We start from the raw sequence: 19011 nt of genomic DNA, 5'->3' as shown, positions 1-19011 counted from the left end.
AGAATGAAAAAAAGTTAGAGAAAGTCATTTATAAAAAAGGAGCTCAGGATACTTCAGCTTCAGCCTAAATAATTTATTTAGCTCCTGAAAGGTATTATCTTACAAAAACAAAATTGCATAGTCTCTGATGCTGTGCTAGAACTGAAAAGCTAAGTAAAAACAAATACAGTTTTGTTCTTAATGTTACGAAATTGTTTTTGTTTCTGCAGTTAAGTGGAAAATTTTGGGCAGAGTGGAGTAAACCACAGCAGCTCCTTTGAATGTAAATACTGGCCTAAATATGTCATGAATTTTCAAGTGATTGCAAAATCAGCAGGTGATTAAAAAAGAAATATAACAAAGTTATTTGGAAGCTACAAAGTTTGCAGAATATGTCAACTTGGCTTGGAAAATTGTACACAATAGGCTAAATAATTAAATTTGATTTCATTAAAGAAGATCAAAGAAGGGGGTGCGGTGGCACAGCAGGCTTGACCAGGTCCCACTCTCTGGTGGGTCTGGGGTTTGAGTCCTGCTTGGTGTGCCATGCGACAGACTGGCATCCTGACCTGGGTATGACCCCCCCCATGCCGCTGGGCCAGGCCCCAGCTTGCTGCAACCCTGCTCAGGACTAGCGGCCTCTGACAATCTGTGTGTGTGTTTTCAAAGGAAAAGGAATTGGAAGCAGTATATTTGAAACACTGGTATATTCCAGATTTAGTTCCTCAGTATCTACTGACACAGTTGCCTTAAAATCTTAAAATATTGTAAAATATTAAGATTATGTACTGTATACCAGAATAGGTATGTATAGATTATGGCTATAGGTTCATTTTTTCATTGGTAAGAATTTACCTAATTCTTCCTTATCATTTAACACTTTGTTTTGCCCATGCTATCCCCCATTTCAGTCCCCACCACCATTTTCAAGGAAAGGTCGAGAATGCCAGCACAGTTTACCCTTTAGATTCCTCTGCTGGAGTTTTGACCTATGACCTAACCTGCACGTGCATGCAACAGCGAGAAACTGCAGTAAGTTGTGGAAATATGTAATGTTCAGTGCTCTACAACCCTGTTTGACCTTATGTGTGTATCAGCACATTTTCTTTGTATGTCATACTTTGTCTAAGTCTAAACGCTCTATATGTTCACGCTCCTGTAATGTGTATGCACATGTATTGAACAGTGTCTGTTCTTACCAGTGTATATTAAGTACAGTGTCAATTTTCCTCATGAAGCTGCATACATATTCATATAGATTTTTTAATATAGCCTAATGAAGCACTGGATGGTATATTACTTTACATTTATTTTTAATCTAATACTCTTCTGCAGTGACTTACAATGACTTACCCTTTTATATAGCTGTGTAATTTTTGCTAAAACCATTTTAAAGGAAGTACCTTACTCAAGAGTACTACAGCAGGTGAAACTGAAACCTGAGGCCTTGAAGTACAAGGTGTCAGGTCTAATCATTGAACTTCCTGCCACACTTTCTCTTCTAATGGAGAAATATCTTGGCTATATACAGTAGCTCTAAGCATATGTGTATGATGTTCTTGGACAGAAAACTGATAACAACATTGTCTTCTGTGGTATTGGTCTTTAAGGTGTGTATAAGAGTGTACATATATGATGGTATGTGGGCTTGATGGCACCATATATACCAGGCTGGATTACTTTTTTGCTCTGTATTTTATGCATTAATTCTATAAACATGTAGGACAGCATGGTGGCACTGTGAGTAGCACTGCAGTCTCAGAGTGGCTGGGTGGTGCAAGAGGACATGGGTTCAATCCCTTATCAGTCTGTGTGGAATTTGCATGTTCTCCCTGTGTCTGTGTGGGTTTCCTCCGACAGTCCAAAGACATGCTGTTCCGGTTCCCCTATAGTGCATGCTACTTGTATGATGTACATTGGTTCATATGGAAAGAAAGAAGCTAACTGTACTTAAGAATTATGTGTCTACATCTAAGTGTCTCTTTCTACTAATGTAATGTACACATTGTATTTTCTATGAGAGGTACATCGCTTTGAAGAAAAGTGTCTGCTAAATGAATAAATGTAAATGTAAACTGCTTATCAAGTGATCTTACACTGATTCAGAAAAATTAGTCTATATTCTTTATTCTCATCCTAACTAAATTCAAGTAGAGATCTAAACAGACCTGTTAGCAGAGTGTACGAGGGCCAGAATTAATCTGTGTCTATGGAGGCTGGGGTTTAGTTGACCTCTTCCTCGTTGAGGCATTGACCTCTTTTCTTCGGCCACTTGGTCAGTGGGAAGTGTATCTTTTTCTCAGGCTAGGTTCTATGATCACAAGAAGCCTGGAACCAATCCATTTCTGCCTGCTTGTATATCTTGAGATTTGCAGCATGCTGCTTTATCTCCTCATTCCCATGCATCCAGCTGTGGGATGCTGTTCGAGGATGGTGGAGGAGGGCATGCATGACGAAGCTGTTTACTGCTTTCTTTTTCATGACAATAAGGAAGAGCCGGTCTGACAGGTCCTGGTTGATTTTTTTTTAGTTTCCACCAAACATTCTGACAGCATAAATGATAAAGATGGGCCCATGAGTGGCTGTGAATGATTACAACCAAACTAATAGGCAATTTAATAGTGCTGGATTCCCACACATTATTAATCATCCAATGAAGACATAATAAAGTCTGCATACTATTCCATTGTCCTTTTGGGGACTTTTACTCTGTTAAATTGTGAGCTGATTCTTTTTAGAATTAAATTCAATTAAACACTGTATGGTGTGGTGGGTTGAGCCAGTGCCTGCTCAGTGTTGGGTCTGGGGTCTGAGCTCTGCTTAGGGTGCCTTGCGATGGATTGGCATCCTGTCCTGGGTGGGTCCCCTTGGGTCCCCTCCCCATTCAACCTTGCGCCCTGTGTTGCCGGATAAAGCTCCAGCTCACTGCGACCCTGCTCAGGACAAGCGGTTGTTGACATTGCATTGCAATGAGATTTTAAAAAAATATATAACTTTTAATAGGCATCCTAAAGTCAGTTCACTTCAGGTATTTATGTTCTGTGCTCTTTATGGAGAATCTGAAAGAGGCTGGGAAGATGTCAAAGAGCTAATGGTGAAGTGCTGGCTCACCCTTTGAAAGATTTGTTTTGCTCAGTGCAAAGGTGCATGTCTTGCTGCTTTAGTTGAATCTTCATGTTTGTTTGGGTGTGGAAGTTCAGACTCGAAGAGCGAGGACAAGTTCTGTAGTCTGGCCCATTGTCTTTTATTTGAAACCTTTCTACGTCTTGGTGACAGGTGACGGTTCAGTTGAAGCTGCTGGTTCACTGCTTTGTTATCCACGTGCCAGAGGAGGAGGCATGGATCATCGTGCTGTTGCTTTGCAAACCACTCACAGCTTAATAACAACAAGGCAGCACTTCTGCGTGTCTGCTTTTCTGAGTGCTTGCATTTATTTGTGCAGTTCCAGCTGCACCTGTGACAGGACACACGGCCTTCCATTGACTGCACAGGCAGGTACATTTGAGCCCGGGCCAGGTCTCGGATTCCAAACCCTCTGAGTCACGGGGTTGATAGTTATCTCTTGGGCTCAGCTATCGGCCCCAGAAGCAGTAGCAGCAGCGCAAACACACACACACACCCCCCCCCCCCCCCCCCCCATGGTTGGTTCGCTCCTCCCCCCAAGCCAGGGCACGCGCACACACACACACACACACACACACACACACACACACACACACACACACACCCTCGCTCTCCTGAACACAAGAGCAATCCTTCCATAGCACAGAGAGACAGAGAATAGCTCAGAAGAGGAAAATCTTGCTGTTAGACTCTCACTACCTCATATGTATCATTCTTCTTCATGATTTAATTACAGCGAGTTTCATAGATACATTTCTTATAGGTTTGCGTAGTCCTTCATGTAGATATGTAGATAAAATGGATGTCAACAATGAGATTTACCAGGTGTTGCTGACTTTATTTTGCCATTGTTACTCAACCTCTTGTGCACTGGAAAAACGGATCATCCGCTGTCGTGGACTGTGACTGGAATAGTGCTCTTTTTCGGAGGCTACCGCATGACCCTGATGTGTGACTGGAACATAACAGCTTTTACTCCTGTCTTGACATCAACTATTGAGCTGTACTTTCTCTACCTTCGCTGCCCAGACGAGAAGGAAGAAGGGGTCCTGGGGAGTCTCCCACTGCTTGGCTTCCGGATCAGGGTGGTCCAGTCCACTGACAATATCAGCCGAAAGTACGCTTTTAAGGTCAGTATATTTTTGGTCAAGAAATTGGGCTGAAGATTTTTGTTTTTTATGTTCCTGTGGATGTGGGGGGTGCGGTGGCGCAGTGGGTTGGACCGCAGTCCTGCTGTCCGGTGGGTCTGGGGTTCGAGTCCCACTTGGGGTGCCTTGCGACGGACTGGCGTCCCGTCCTGGGTGTGTCCCCTCCCCCTCCGGCCTTACGCCCTGTGTTGCCGGGTAGGCTCCGGTTCCCCGTGACCCCGTAAGGGACAAGCGGTTCTGAAAATGTGTGTGTGTGTGTGTGTGTGTGTGTGTGTGTGTGTGTGTGTGTGTGTGTGAGTCTTGCTATCTGTGTGACTATCTGTGGCACTGCCCATCGCTTTCCAGCTTTCTGGAATGTACAGGAATGGCCCATGCAATGTCATTCTGACAAACTAGAGAAAAATGGTTCTGACAGGCTTTCAAAACGCATTGCCTGCGCTCTCAGTAGCTGAGAAAACTCTGAACTTCACAGTTGGACGTTTTTATAAGTGCACAGTGTTGTGCGAGAGAATGAGCTGCGCATAAAGGCCACTCTGTCAAAGGAAATGTGCCTCAGAAACACCAGTCCACAGTGTCCATTGAGAAGTGTGACTACTCATATTTTACAAGTGCCCGTGTGAGGAGCATTGAAAATGTTTTCTGTTTATGCTGTATATAAATTAACATCTTCATTGTGTTTATTATATTTCTTTTGGCAAACATACCACTGGCATCAAAAATGATCATTCTGCACCCAGTAATATTAACTACCAATGAGTTTTATATAATTGCCATTTCCTGCTAAGTAATGCAGCTGTAGACAAAGTTAACCAGACTGTGAGTGACTTTTGTCTGTGGGGAATATAGAGAAGCCAACCAGATGGGTGGAGTAAGGTATTCTTGGCTGTATTGATTGCGTAGTCGTTCCTGCCTTTCTGCACCCCACCCCCACCCCCACCCTCTCACCACGACTACCCTAGGGCCTAGGGTGGGGAAGGGAATCTCTCTCAAGTCTCCACAGGTCTTGGAAAAGTTTCTGTTGAAACTCCCAGGATGCCCGTCAATTCAAATCACCCAATGAGCTTAGTACGATTTACAGGGGAGTGGACGCACAACAGCTCAGCCTTAATGGGTCAGTCTTCTACCCTCTGCCGCATAACATGTGGACACCAGCGGACTTGGCAATACCAAGCGAATTATTGAAAGCAAGCTGGGTTGGTAGGGGGGTTTCGAATAATATAAGAATGACACATGTCTCAATAATACTATCTCACAACTTTGGTTCCATTTATTATGAGTGACAAAAGGCTGTAGTTGACATTATTTACATGCAAATGTCATTGCTGCACTTCTGGAAGAGAGGAGGAGCTATGCATTGCTGTGGTATACAGAGTCGCCAAGCTTTGAGAGAAAATGTTAAACAGACTGTCCCTAAGCACAAGTAAATAATTCATCAGAAGGCGGTGACCCAGTCGCATGGCTTGTGTAACAGTTTTGTACCTGCCTGATCTTCCGCAATTACAGTGAATGGAGAGGAGTGTCTTAGTGCTTTCCAAATGCCAAAGTCACTCCTCTTTTCTCATTTTTTTGCTAGTATTTCACACTTCTTTTTGGTATGTTCACTTTGGTACGCCTGCAGTAAAGTTGATTCGCTTGTGATGCTGATACTTTACCCTTTCAGGTATATTATGGTATTACAAAGGAACACACAGGCTTTTGTGTCAGCAGATGTACTAAATCTCTCTTCTTGTTTCGAAATGTATATTTTTCTTATTTTGTTGCTAAGAGTCAGGCTGTGTTATGTCTCCAGTCACGATTTATGCCAGTGAATATAATGAATTGTACATTGTTGTTCCTCATACTGACAAACACACACACACATTTTCAGAACCGCTTGTCCCATACGGGGTCACGGGGAACCGGAGCCTACCCGGCAACACAGGGCGTAAGGCCGGAGGGGGAGGGGACACACCCAGGACAGGACGTCAGTCTCTCGCAAGGCACCCCAAGCGGGACTCGAACCCCAGACCCACTAGAGAGCAGGACCTGGTCCAACCCACTGCGCCACTGCACCCCCACAACTGACAAATATAGAATCACATATTTGTGCTTGGACATCAGTGTTGAGGGCCTTAGCGAGCCTGATGACATACTTTAGATCCTTTTCTCCTTCTTCATTAGGCATCCCCGGACTATTTGGATCCTTTTTTCCTGTAAATGATGCTTCTTTCTCGGATACATGTCCAGCATATACTGTATGTAGCAGCTCTACTGATGGTGCAGTGCTATTGTGCTATGTACTGTCAGATGACCCAACGGTTTGTTTTTTGTGTTATGGCTCAGGGCCTGTCCCTGTATTACCTTGCAGCGTGCCTAGGCAACTGCAGTGGGTGCATGGTGCAGTTTCTCCTAGGGTGGGGGTAGCAGTTCTCGCAGCAGTATGCATTTACGGCAAGCTTCCAGTGCTCACACTCAGAATAGCACCACTTGAATATTGATGAATGCTGTTACATAACTGGTGCCTGAGTGCATCTTAATCTGTCCCTTTGACTCGCTTCACTTTGATGCCATTCTATAACAGTGGAGAACAGGCTATGCCCAGGTAATCATACATCCACAAAAGTAATAGGTAAAAAATGTTAATTATGACATTAGAGTAATTTATGACATTAGTAACTCAATAAAACATACCCACAACTAAATTTAATTTTTGTAGACATATTTGTGGAAAGTGAGGGGGGCGCCGTGGCGCAGTGGGTTGGACTGGGTCCTGCTGTCTGGTGGGTCTGGGGTTCGAGACCCGCTTGGGGTGCCTTGCGGCGGACTGGTGTCCCGTCCTGGGTGTGTCCCCTCCCCCTCTGGCCTTATGCCCTGAGTTGCCGGTTAGGCTCCGGCTCCCCGCGACCCCGTATGGGACAAGCGGTTCAGAAAGTGTGTGTGTGTGTGTGTGTGGAAAGTGAGCAATGCAATGTACCACCAATGTACCAACAGGAAGTGCTTGGAACTTACTGCTCTGGGGCTATGTGTTTGGGTGTGCATTCCAGTCTGGAGTTTCCATGTTTTCTCCATGGTTACATACATTTCAGGATACCCTGGTTTCCTATGACAGTTCAAAGCCATATTTTAGGTGATTCAGAGACTCTAAATTGGCCATAGTGTAAACATGAATATGATGATGATAATAATATATGCATCAACTTTTATGTCTGTGTATGTGTGTCTGTGTGTCTGAGAAAGAGAGAGAGACAGAAAGGAAGGGAAAGAGACAGAGACTGCCCCGTGATGGATTGGCATTCTGTCCATGGTGTACACTGCTTTGTGTCCAGTGATTCCAGGATAGGCTCCAAACTACTGAGACCCTGCATGGGACAAGTGATTATGGAAATGGATGGATGAATGGATGTGTTGAAAGTGATCACACTGAAGCACTTGACTATTACCAGCCTTGTAGATTATGTGTAGAATATAGAGATACTTATGTTTATAGTAAAAGCAGGCAGAGGAAATCTGCATGTTACTTTGTATTATTGGCCCAGGTTTATCTGAGCCTGTCTTTGTTTCCATTCCCACACTTTCCACTAGCATACTGAGGAGCAACTCCACATTCCTGAAACCCAAATAGGTTCCCAGGGTCACAGGACTTTAGTTGCCCTTGTAGTTCTGCTTGAAATAAATACCCACTTCTCTTATCTTACAAGTACAGAGCACATTGTCATCCAGCCTGCTCTGTAGACGCGTACCTAAGCCTGAGTATATTTCTTCAGCAGGCAGCAACCAGCAACACCTCATTGAACTGTGTGACTTGTGTAAGTAGTTCTACCTCATCAAAAATGTGGAGGGTGGTTGGGAGAAGTGGCATGAATGTGTACTGTGTCATGCCAAGTTAATTTGATGGATTAAAGAGGTGGGTAGCCTGGCTCACTTTGAGTATGATTAGGCCCTCCCCTCATGAGTAAGAATGGCGCTGAAAAGTTAGATGCACTCGGCAAACACACACATACGGACACACATGAATAGTTTTGGTGGAGAAACTTGTTATCTTGCCTTTTTTTTGTAATAAATGACTAAGTCAAGGCTTTGCCACCAGGAATTATGGAATGTGCAGAAACCATATGGCACATCTAGAACATTAATGACACTAAGCTGAACACAGGCTGCACCCTAGTGCTTTCAACTCCTGACGTTTACAGACAGGCAAACTGCAGCCACTAGTTGGTGTTTAATGGGCTGCATGACACATATTTGTGTCAGTATTGGTAACAGGAGGAATTAACATCAAAACTGTTAAAATCTGTTAGCTGTAATGTGTTAGCTCAGCAGGGGGTGCAAGGTACACCTTTTACATTGGCTATAGCTCTCGGGACTCCTCGCTGTGCAGATCTATCTTGCAGAGGATGGAGGTTCTGCCTGTGACACTGCTTTGATTGACGCCCTAATTATCCAAGGCAGAGATGGCCAAATCGTAATCCTCAGTTGGTCATCCATGCATGCTACATTGGAAGCACGGAGAATTCAAAGAAAGGATGGCAGGCAGTTAGAGCCACGAGACACTACTGAGGGATTTTAAAGTTGTTTCTCTGCCTCAAGGGAATTTCTGAACTTGCCTCCATATCTGACCAGACAAGGACAAATTTGGAAGCATGATACCTGTGTGAGGCAAGGTGCACGCTGTAAACAGTCTGGGGTAATCAAGGAGGCACATACAATTATCTTTATGTTTGAAAAAGTATAAACTTGCTCACAGATTCTAGCAACCCTGGTTGAAAGATAGACTGGGTGTGTTTGTGTGTGTTTGCAGCTGGAACCAAGATGATCTTTCTCATAGAGTGCTTACCAACAGAGGACAACAAACGCTTAACCAAGGTAGTTCTCTCAATTGGCCTTTTTTTATGTAGGAGGAAAAGGATGAAAAACAGGTCAAGCCAGATGTAAGCCCACTCATTCTGGCTCTGATTCTGTCCCTGCTGATGCTGTGCACGCACCCAAATGCACGGTTGCAACCCATATAGTGATATGACCAAAGGAAAGCATTGGGCTTTTAAGTCAGATCTTCCAGCAAAATCTCCTTATCTGGGCATCGTGATGCAGTGTGTTGCTGAGGCTGTTTTTTGTTGTTTTTAATCTGTCCTTCTTTTGTAGAAGGAGGGGGAGGAGTAAATAGAATGGGAAGGCAGGCAGATAACCCTGCCACACAGCTTCACAAGAAGAAAAAAAAAAAAAAGAAAGAAACACACGTGTCTCTGGAATGCCAGCTTCACAGAGCCCCAGTGACTGACTGTTTTTGTCATTCAGGCTATAATTATAATTGGAGTCTATAAATAGAAAAAAAAATCTTGTGTCACAGCAACCAGACTGTATATCCTTCTGGTTGAAGGGCAACAGCAACAAAGTCTGTGTGGATTTATCCTTCGAGTGTGACTCAGTGTGACAGAGTTTCACCTGCAGCTGAAAGTAGTCTTGAAGGAAAAGAGATAGGCAGGAAAGAAGGGAGAGGCAGGACAGATGAGATTAGCCTTAACCACCAACCTTCCTAAAAGGAAAATGTGATGTCACGTTTCTTTGATGGTCATAATATTGACAAACAGGCAGGAAAACATATTTTCTGAACCATTTGTAGTTGGAGCTATTTAAACTTAGGAAAATTTAAATAAAAAAAGCTCTCATGATTGTATTATATCGTCTTGGACTTTTTTGGCTGATGTTTCCCCAAGGGAGAAATCAGTGTAATAGTGTTGTTCTTACAGGGACGTTGCGTAGAGCTGTGCTCTCCAGGACACCACCAGTGTGAAGCTGTTGACATGATATGTGATTGTGATGTTTTGTGGTGTGTTTTTTTTTTTTAAAATTTTCTTTCGGAAAGGCCAGAGGCATGGGCTGTTGTTCTGAATAGGAAAATCTTTTCTACGTAAGGGGGGGCATCTTCTCCATGTTGACTGCATTTAACTCAGCCACTTGAATCCATACACATGCACATAAAATGCCCTCAAAAATACAAACCTACTGTAAGAAGTCAACCTAAGCCACTTTTTAAATTGGAGGCCTCGATGAAGTGACATCCTGCCCAGGATAGGCCTAGCACCCAGTGCTTCTGTGGTAGGTTCTAAACCGCTGTGATCCTGCCTTAGGATAGCAGTAACTGTGAATAACAAGTGAGTGAATGAGTTCAGAAGGAAGAACTACTGTACCATGGAACAGGGATCAACCTGACCTTTTCAGCTTGCTTCATTAATTAATGAAAAAGTCAACAGTGAAATGATCTGAGAGAATCAATATTGGGACTGTTTTGTCTCAATAGATTTAGCAGTGTGCGAGGCAGGCCTCATCAACAAAGAAATATTTGCACCGGTAACCTGTGGCACAGCTGGATGTGATCAAGCTGTGGACTCTATACATGGATACTCAACTTGCTTGCATAATGTGCAATCACAATGAAATAAGAAATATTTTCAAGAACGAAATATTGAAGGTCTGGAGCAAGTGAGCTTGTTGGAATTATTCTTACCTTGAGGTAAGTATAAACAAATTCCTTCTTTTTAAACTGATGTCCAGTTGTATTGCTGAATGACTGAATGCCCCTATTAATTAAAAATCACAACCACAGGCTGTAATGATTTAATTTTATACTGTAAACAATGTACTTGAATTTCTGTACCTAAGGTCTGTGTATTATTCAATGTGGAATTTTTGAACACTTGCGGCCAAATAATTTGAACGGTTATAAACATTGCTTATATTACCGTGGGTTTTCATAGATTATCTGTATACAGGTGTTCCCCAAGTTATGATGGTTTGACTTAAGATTTTTTTCAACTTTACAATGGTGAGCTGGTGATAAACATTCAGTATGATATGGACAGACATTCAGTAGAAACCGTACTTTGAATTTCGAATTTTGATTTTTTTCCCTGGCAAGTTATATGTGGAGCGATACTCTCTCACGTTACTGGGCAGCTGCAGTGATCTGCATCTCCCAGTCTATCAAGCAAAGGTGTGTATTGGGTGTATTAATTGCATTTTTGACTTACGATATTTTCGACTTATGATGGATTTTGCGGAAGGTAATCCCATCATAAATCGGGGACCACCTGTATTTTCAAATTGTCAGACTGTGCTGTTTAAAACAAAAGGTTTTCACTCCTTCCTGAGACTCTCAGGCAAAAGAAAAAACCTATAATGGCCCTTAGGCTCAGCTCATGGCTTCTTCAGTAAATGTAGCCACAGCTGCTCTTGTTAATTATTTTACAGCCCAAACACAGTACTGTATTTAAGGAGGTCACCAAATTAAGCTTGAGTAGTCAGAGTTCTGCTGTAATGAAAGGCTGTTCTAAGGCTGATGAAAATGTCCAGTTATGTTTTTCTGTTCCATTATTTTCTACCCTAACCACCTGGAAAAGTTCAGAATATACCTGACTAAAGTAGTTACCATTCAGACGCTACAAAAAAATGTCAGTTGAAAACACTGCACTGTAATTATTTACAGTACTATATAGTCATCATCCTAATTTACAGATTTGTGATATTACATCTTCTGGCAACTTACTTGCCATTCCTTCCTGAAATAAAGAGTATGTTAGGGCCTATATGTTGAACACGGAACCTTTCACACACCACAGTTATTCACAGGTCCTTTCTTATGAGGTGGTAGAATTGTGGATTGCTTGGTTCAAGGAATGTTTACTTCATTCCTTGAAAGGCAGAGGCTGTTCGTTAGGAAGTATTCTCAACAAACGGCACACAATTACTTATTTGCGTGCATTGTGATTGACATGTTTGTCTGCCTAAATTATAGATAATCTTGAGCTGCACTAAAGTAGTCATTAGTTTCAACAAAGAAATCAACTGAAAAACATCGGAATGTAAGGAAAAAAAATCACTTTTCAGCAAATGAACAAATAACTTTGGGGGTTTGTAAGAAAAACACAGCATGGTGGTGACAGATTATTCCGAGATTTAGATAAAAAAGCCCCTTACTGTCAGCACCTTTTTTGACTTTGGGGGTGAACACTATAAGGAAGAGTGACTTTAGGTGCATGCAGACAGTGAGTAATAGATCCATTGGTCATTGTTTCAGTTTGACAAATTATGATGATCTGATAATTTGATTTTTATACCAATCCAAAGACTTGAGAGAAGAAATGTAGAGAGAAAGTCATAGTGTAACCACTGTGAAAATGTCTATTTTGATCAGTGGAACAAATGTCTCATTTACTGAAGGGTGGCTCTTTCCAGTAACAAACTGAACATGACCTACAAGCAGGATTTATGGCCTTGTGTGGTTCCACATCTAACTCTGTAGCACTGATCAAGTCAAAACTCTGAATAAAAACAAAGCAGATATGAACAGAAGAGAGCTGCTTTTTATCAGACTTCTTATGAAACATTAGACTTAACTTCATTGCCTCCTTTTGTAACAAACATTCGCTTCATTGCTGTTTGTGAGAATAAAAAAGTTATCGACACACTGGTGGCTAAGAAAGGTTCCATCCACTCATTAAAAAGTTACTGAAAATGTTATCCTTTGGTAGCACAGCATGTTAGCATTGCAAGCTTTATTTTCAGCGCTGTTTTGGCTATATGATTGGTTAAGTGGCACCAAGCCTACAAGTGTTGCTGACAGCTGAACCTCTAGTTATTTTTTCTCTATTGTGAGTCTTCAACCTGCATGTCGCTGACATTATCAAATGATGCATAGCGGTATTGCCCCCATGTGGAACTTCCTTAAACAGCAAGAAATATCATATGTCAGTGCGTATTACCGATGCTAATAATATTGAATTTTATGTGCCAAATGTAAAATGAGTTTTACAAAATGTTTCACAATAGTTGCAGGACACTAAGAAGACATTTTTTTGCAGCAAAATTGGACTTGATATCCATTGTTCTGTCCTCTGCTCCTTACTCCATACCTTCACTGTTACGTTGACATTCTTCCCTGTTAGGTTGACTTTCTTTGACCTCTGACCCTTTAACCTTCACTCAGCCATGTTTGTCTCCCCTTTGCGCCTGTTTCTGAGGAGTCCCGAGTGCCACTGTCCTTCATTGTGCCTGTCTGAGTTCCCAGACAAGCTGCCTTACTCTAGGTAGTATACTTTACCTCTTCACCCATCACCCTGCACGTGCACGCCTGTGACAGTGAAGGCTGGGTTCACTGACTTCTACTGTATTAGAGCTGTGAAGAGCTGTGACTTCATAAAATTGTTTTAGCATGGAAAAACAACAACAAATTTAAACAAACATGTCCTCAAAAAGAGCCCTACTGTTCAACCTAGAAGTTGCTTCCTGACCAGCTTTTGGCATCTCATTGCCAGTTGAATGAGCTCAATATTATGGCAAGTTGCATTACCACTCCCCTAGCACTTGTGTTAAATGCACACATGGAGATGGTATTATTATGCCTAATACCACACACACACACACACACACACACACACACACACACACACACACACACACACACACACACACTTTCAGAACCGCTTGTCCCAGACAGGGTCGCGGGGAACCAGAACCTACCCGGCAACACAGGGCACAAGGCCAGAGGGGGAGGCGACACACTCAGGACGGGACGCCAGTCCATCGCAAGGCACCCCAAGCAGGACTCAAACCCCAGACCCACCCAAGAGCAGGACCCAGTCCAACCCACTGCACCACCACATCCCCACATGCCTAAGACCAGTGATGGGAAAAGTTTTAGCAGTAAACTTTGATACATGACTGTAACTTAAAGGAGGTGTTTTTTAACTGGCTCAGGCTTCGTTGCTCCAGCTCACACCTCACTGAGTAGAAGCTCAGTGAATCTAGCCATGCATGACTGTTTTGGTGAGGAAAAAAGTCCAGAATGGCTCTGGTCCCTCCTGAAACCTGGGCAAGTCATTGGCTAAATATCAGGTCTCCTCTCCTTCCAAAGTTGGCTGTTATGATCAGTCTAATGTGGGAGGTCCAGTCCTACTCTCAGAATCCCTTTGTTTGTTGAAAGTAAAATGAAGCATTTATTAATTTTACTGAAGGATGTGTGTTAAGCTATAGACAAAACTTATGGAACATACACTAATACTATTAGTTCCTGATCTGATATAGAACCCAAAATTAGAACCTTGTAATAGACTGATTGTTTATGAGAGAGGAACATGTTGACATTTGATTGCATTATTTCCTAGGCAACACTATCTACTAGTAGGATGAAAATGATAAATCTCCTTGATTTAATACTAAAAATAGATTGTAAGTATGCCAGAGAAACCACTGCTGAACTACAGGATGCATTTTGCCCAGTTGTAGTTGACCTTGTTTCATAAAATTTTTAGCACTTGTGCTACCCTTGCAACAGTGTCAATGAGCTCACTTATATGTTGGAGACGCATTTTAAATAAAGATAGGAATGCTACAGGAACTGTTTTGTCTTTATCCCTTTTGGTGTTCTTCCATTGACTGCACAGCTAATTCATTATCACAATATATAATACTACTAACAATATGTTTCAAAATAATGTAATTTATTATTTAAATAACCCTGTGCACTATCATATCTGTAATGCATGTAAATTTCAGATGTTTAACGTGACATTTATATCAGCTGCATGTACACTGCTTTGACCTGCATGTGAACAGGAATGTGATTTCTCTGAAGGACTATAACAAACCCTTTGCTGTGCCTACCCTTCTACAGGCCTACTGTATAGACGCCGAGGAGGCAGGCAGTAACAGGAGTTCAGCCTTCTGCTTACAGGCTGAACACGCCGGCATCCGCACCTACTATTTCAGTGCTGAGACCCTAGAAGAACAGGAGGACTGGGTGCAAGCCATGAGTGAAGCCGCACGTATGCACATCCCACCTACAGAGAGGTACTCCAGTGACTAATAACTTGCACAAGGATAGTAACACACTTGCACATCACACCTGAATAGAAAGGCAGTTTTTTTGACAGCTGGTAGTGTAGTGATTAGAACTGCTGCCTCTGGACCCAAAGGTTTGAGTCTTACCTACAGTTGTAGTACCTTTGAGCAAGGTATTTACCCTAAATTGCCCAGCTGTATAAATGTGTAAATAATTGTAAGTCGCTTTGGAGAAAAGCATCTGCTAAATGAATTAATGTAAATGTAATCTTTTTCATTCGATTTATTGCAGGAACAACTCAGAGAAAATCCCCCCAGAAGGAGTGAACAGTGTGGCAGCGATCAAAGGGGCAGAACATCACCAGCGTGGTGAGGGCGGTGGTCAGAGAATGGACCACAGGGAAGCAGGCAAGCAAGAGGACAAGTATGAGATCAATGGAGGGGAGCCTAAGGAAGCAACTGTACCCAACACACCCACAACACCAGATCTGGATGGCAGGACCAGAGTCCCCCTGCCCAATGGTTGGGGCAACCATGGAGCCCCTCAGATTTCATCCCTCCATTCACAAGAGTCTCAAGGGCAGCGGGAGAACACTGTGTTGCGCAGGGGCTTTGTGCCACGGACACAGCCAGAAAGACTGGCCCAGAGGAAGAGTTCCATGACACAGTTGCAACAATGGGTGAACCAGCGTAGAAGCATGGCTGCACAGGAGGACCTGCGCAGGTAATCACCGAGGCAAGGAGCTGTGTATTGCTTACCTGTTTGTACAGGTGTTGAAGTGTGTGATATGCTTCTCTGTGCCTGTCATTGTTTGTGCAGCAGTACATGTTCTTGTATGCATGAACTTGTTTTACATTTACATTTATTCATTTAGCAGACGCTTTTGTCCAAAGTGACTACATCTCAGCGATTTCAACATTTTCTTTGCTCATGTAAATGGTCACATGGTTAATCGTTAATGTGTTTTTGACTTAGTATAGGCATATCCTTGCAGGCCCTAGGAGACTCTTGAGGCTGGAAGTTACTGATGCCTGTCTGAGAATCTGTGAATTCACTGGTGTATACTAAGAGAACAGTACAATGCATCAGAACGGCGTTACACGGCAATGCTGAGCACATTGCAGTGTCACGTTTCTGCTAAAATCCCTCAAACATACAGGAGATTTCTGACTACAGACACCTTCAATTATTCATCATAATATTGAAATATTTACTGTTTCAGAAGCACAATGCTCATCACAAAAAGCAGGCAATGTCCTAATGAAAGCAACAGTAGCTCTGGACCTTTCTGTTGAACCAATCTCTCATCCCAGTGGTCACTCTTTCCCTCCGTAGCCCTTCACGCTACTACACTGTGAACCGGGGTGTGTCAGCAGACTACTGTGGTGTGTATGGTGGTGGCCCCCCATATATGGAGGAATACCCACTATACCCCCCAGGTGTACGACCAGACAGCATCTGTTCGGTGTCAGGGGGCTTTGACAGGCTGCCAGCCCGCTGGGCAGCAGAGGAGCGTCGGCGCTCCTTGCGGGATGGCCCCCTGTGTGGACGTGAGCCTCAGTGGGCAGTGCCACCACCGACCACCCCTTCAGGTTACTATGCCCAGCTGGAATCAGCCCAGAGCTCCATGCGGCGTCTGTCCATGCAGCCACGCTCTCGCTCTGTACCACGTTCCCCTTGCGGGTCCTCTCCAGGGCCCTACTCTCCTGGGCCCCACAACTTTGCCTCACCTGTTCGCTCGCCCAGTGCTCGATTTGACCGTGGCGCCCCTGGCCGGCACCGTGAAGACCCCATCTATGCAGACCCATCCATCTATGGCCTCAGGAGATCTCTCAGCTCACCTAAGGTATTTGTGTGAACCTGAACTCTTAATGTGGAAACAAGTTAATTTGGACTGAGTTTGTTTTTACTGAACAAAGAAAACATGCTGCTCCCTGTGATATATTGCAACCTTCTCACTCTGATCCCTAGCTTTATATATTTGGAGGTATTTGCAATCACTCAGTATGCTGTCTTTACCTCTATGTTGTTGTGACCCTGTGCTGTTCATAATTTAAAATAAAAAAAGATCATCTAGCTTTATTTTTGAACCTGGATGTAGTTACATAAGTAATTAATATATAGATTTGTGTTAATTCTTGAAATACTGAATGAACATCGTACAAAACTAGTTGAATGCCAATATGTGCTGATGATTGAGGTGGTGAAGGTACATAAAGAATAACATAACTCTTACTGTAGATGGTGCAATAATGTAAGCTATTATTTCATAGGACATCAAACCTTTTTATGTTGCACCCAAAGCCTACACTTTCTGAACTTTGAGTACGTGGGATTTGTGCACCAACACAAATTCAGTGTTATAATTTATTGTTAGGTAATAAAGTGTGTCGTTAGAAAAAACAAGAAAAACGCAGTGTTTCTGGGGTGCTAGAAAAGAATATGTGGAGATTTTTGAGAACCACAGGTTATCTGTCAATTTTCAACTTTTTGCATGCCACACCATTACCTTGTTTTGATATTCCCTCCTATTCTTCATGCAGTATGAGTATCCTGGAGACCGCCGATCCATAAGCCAAGGAATTTACCACTACAAATATCCTGGATCACCCTCCTTACATGACAAGATGGTATGTTCCCAGGCATCTTGCCACAACACTAGCGACACCTTGTTATTGATAAAAGAAGTCTGTGTGGAAAAATTAGTGCCAGATGAATACAGATGGGTGCAGTGTAATATAAATAAGCCTGCACAGCACTTTGTCCACTCCTACTGAGTTCAACTGGGGCTAGGGACTCCTATCTGCAATGGGATTGTGGCTCCCATCAATGCTCTGCTTTCCACGAGTGTGGATGCTGCTTTCTGCGCCGCCCATTTTCTCTATGTGTGTTTCGTCCTCCTCCTGCTGCTTCTTATACCAGGAGGACATTCTAGATGTTCAACTGCAAAGGAACCTGGAGTACTTGGACCAGCAGGTGGGTTTTTTCTTCACTGCTTGAGGATGGCATTAGCTCTTCTGTTATGAGTTTGAGAGCCTGTGTCACTGTATTTGTCCCAGGTAGGTTTGATTGAAACCTCCCCAAAATAGACCTGGCATGTCCTTTAAATTACATCTTGTGCTATAATTAAATGAGCACTTTGCTGCACTTGCTACTAAATGTGCTCAATACCCTTCTCTTCATCTCAGCGGTGACAATGACACAATACATAGATGTGCACTGGGACAGTCTGATAATCAAGCACAGAATTATTTTGTGTTTTTCATTCATCAAGTCTTTGAACCTTTCATGTGAAATCTGATGTAAGAAGGCTTTTAAATACAACTAACAAAATAAAAGCTACTGAAGTTTTAGGCATATAGAGCTGCCCACTGTAAATGGAAAATGTTAACATGATTTCACTGGGTTTCTCTTAAGGCTACTCTCCCTTTCACCCTCACTACAATCCAACCTTCCCTCTGTCTCACTCCATGACTCTGTGTTCCCAGACAGAAAGGGCTTAGGAGTTACAGGACACCTTGCAGGGGATCATCAAATGGATAATCCTTTTAAGTAATCTGTAAAGAATGGAGATTTAGATACAAAAATTTAAAGACAAGAACAGTAAGTTCAAGTAAAAATTAAATGAGGCTAAGGAATTCCATAGCGCTTATGAATTAATTCGTTCCCCAGTCCCATTAATCCTCCAGGCAGGTGAATGGGCTGGGAGAGAGTGACCTTTTGTTCCACTCCAGGTGACAGAAGGGGATCACCTGATTCGCATGGTCACCAGAATGGTGGAGAACTCCTCACCCAAAGCAAAGCTCTACACCCAAGTAAGAGAGGAAGGAGGGCCATAGAGAGGCAGGCTTGAAGCCTACTAGCCAGCTCCACTGGGACTCAGCCTATACATATCACCATTTTCCCAAGTATAGACTCCCAAGAGCTTTTTCAATAAAATATATTGGC

General features: G+C 42.9%; 1 protein-coding gene across 14 annotated transcripts in view; it reads left to right on the top strand.

The window, feature by feature from the left end:
• plekha6 (pleckstrin homology domain containing, family A member 6) overlaps positions 1 to 19011 on the top strand; it is a 95350-nt gene that overhangs the window by 60314 nt on the left and 16025 nt on the right. For 8 of the 14 annotated variants that reach the window (XM_018758591.2, XM_018758602.2, XM_018758599.2 and 5 more), the window contains 7 exons: positions 4132 to 4232; positions 14896 to 15071; positions 15355 to 15786; positions 16399 to 16909; positions 17607 to 17693; positions 17986 to 18039; positions 18798 to 18878. In XM_018758591.2, coding sequence (XP_018614107.2) covers positions 4132 to 4232; positions 14896 to 15071; positions 15355 to 15786; positions 16399 to 16909; positions 17607 to 17693; positions 17986 to 18039; positions 18798 to 18878 — 1442 coding nt within the window. Of the gene's footprint in view, positions 1 to 4131; positions 4233 to 11303; positions 13310 to 14895; positions 15072 to 15354; positions 15787 to 16398; positions 16910 to 17606; positions 17694 to 17985; positions 18040 to 18797; positions 18879 to 19011 lie in introns of those variants that run through there. The other 6 variants (XM_018758596.2, XM_018758605.1, XM_029259601.1 and 3 more) reach the window with 6 other exon arrangements.

The sequence above is a fragment of the Scleropages formosus genome, chromosome 2 (assembly GCF_900964775.1).
Source record: "Scleropages formosus chromosome 2, fSclFor1.1, whole genome shotgun sequence".
In the NCBI taxonomy this organism is placed as follows: Eukaryota; Metazoa; Chordata; class Actinopteri; order Osteoglossiformes; family Osteoglossidae; genus Scleropages; species Scleropages formosus.
Note: the sequence above shows the minus strand (reverse complement) of the source record. Positions and strands in the feature narration are given on the sequence as shown.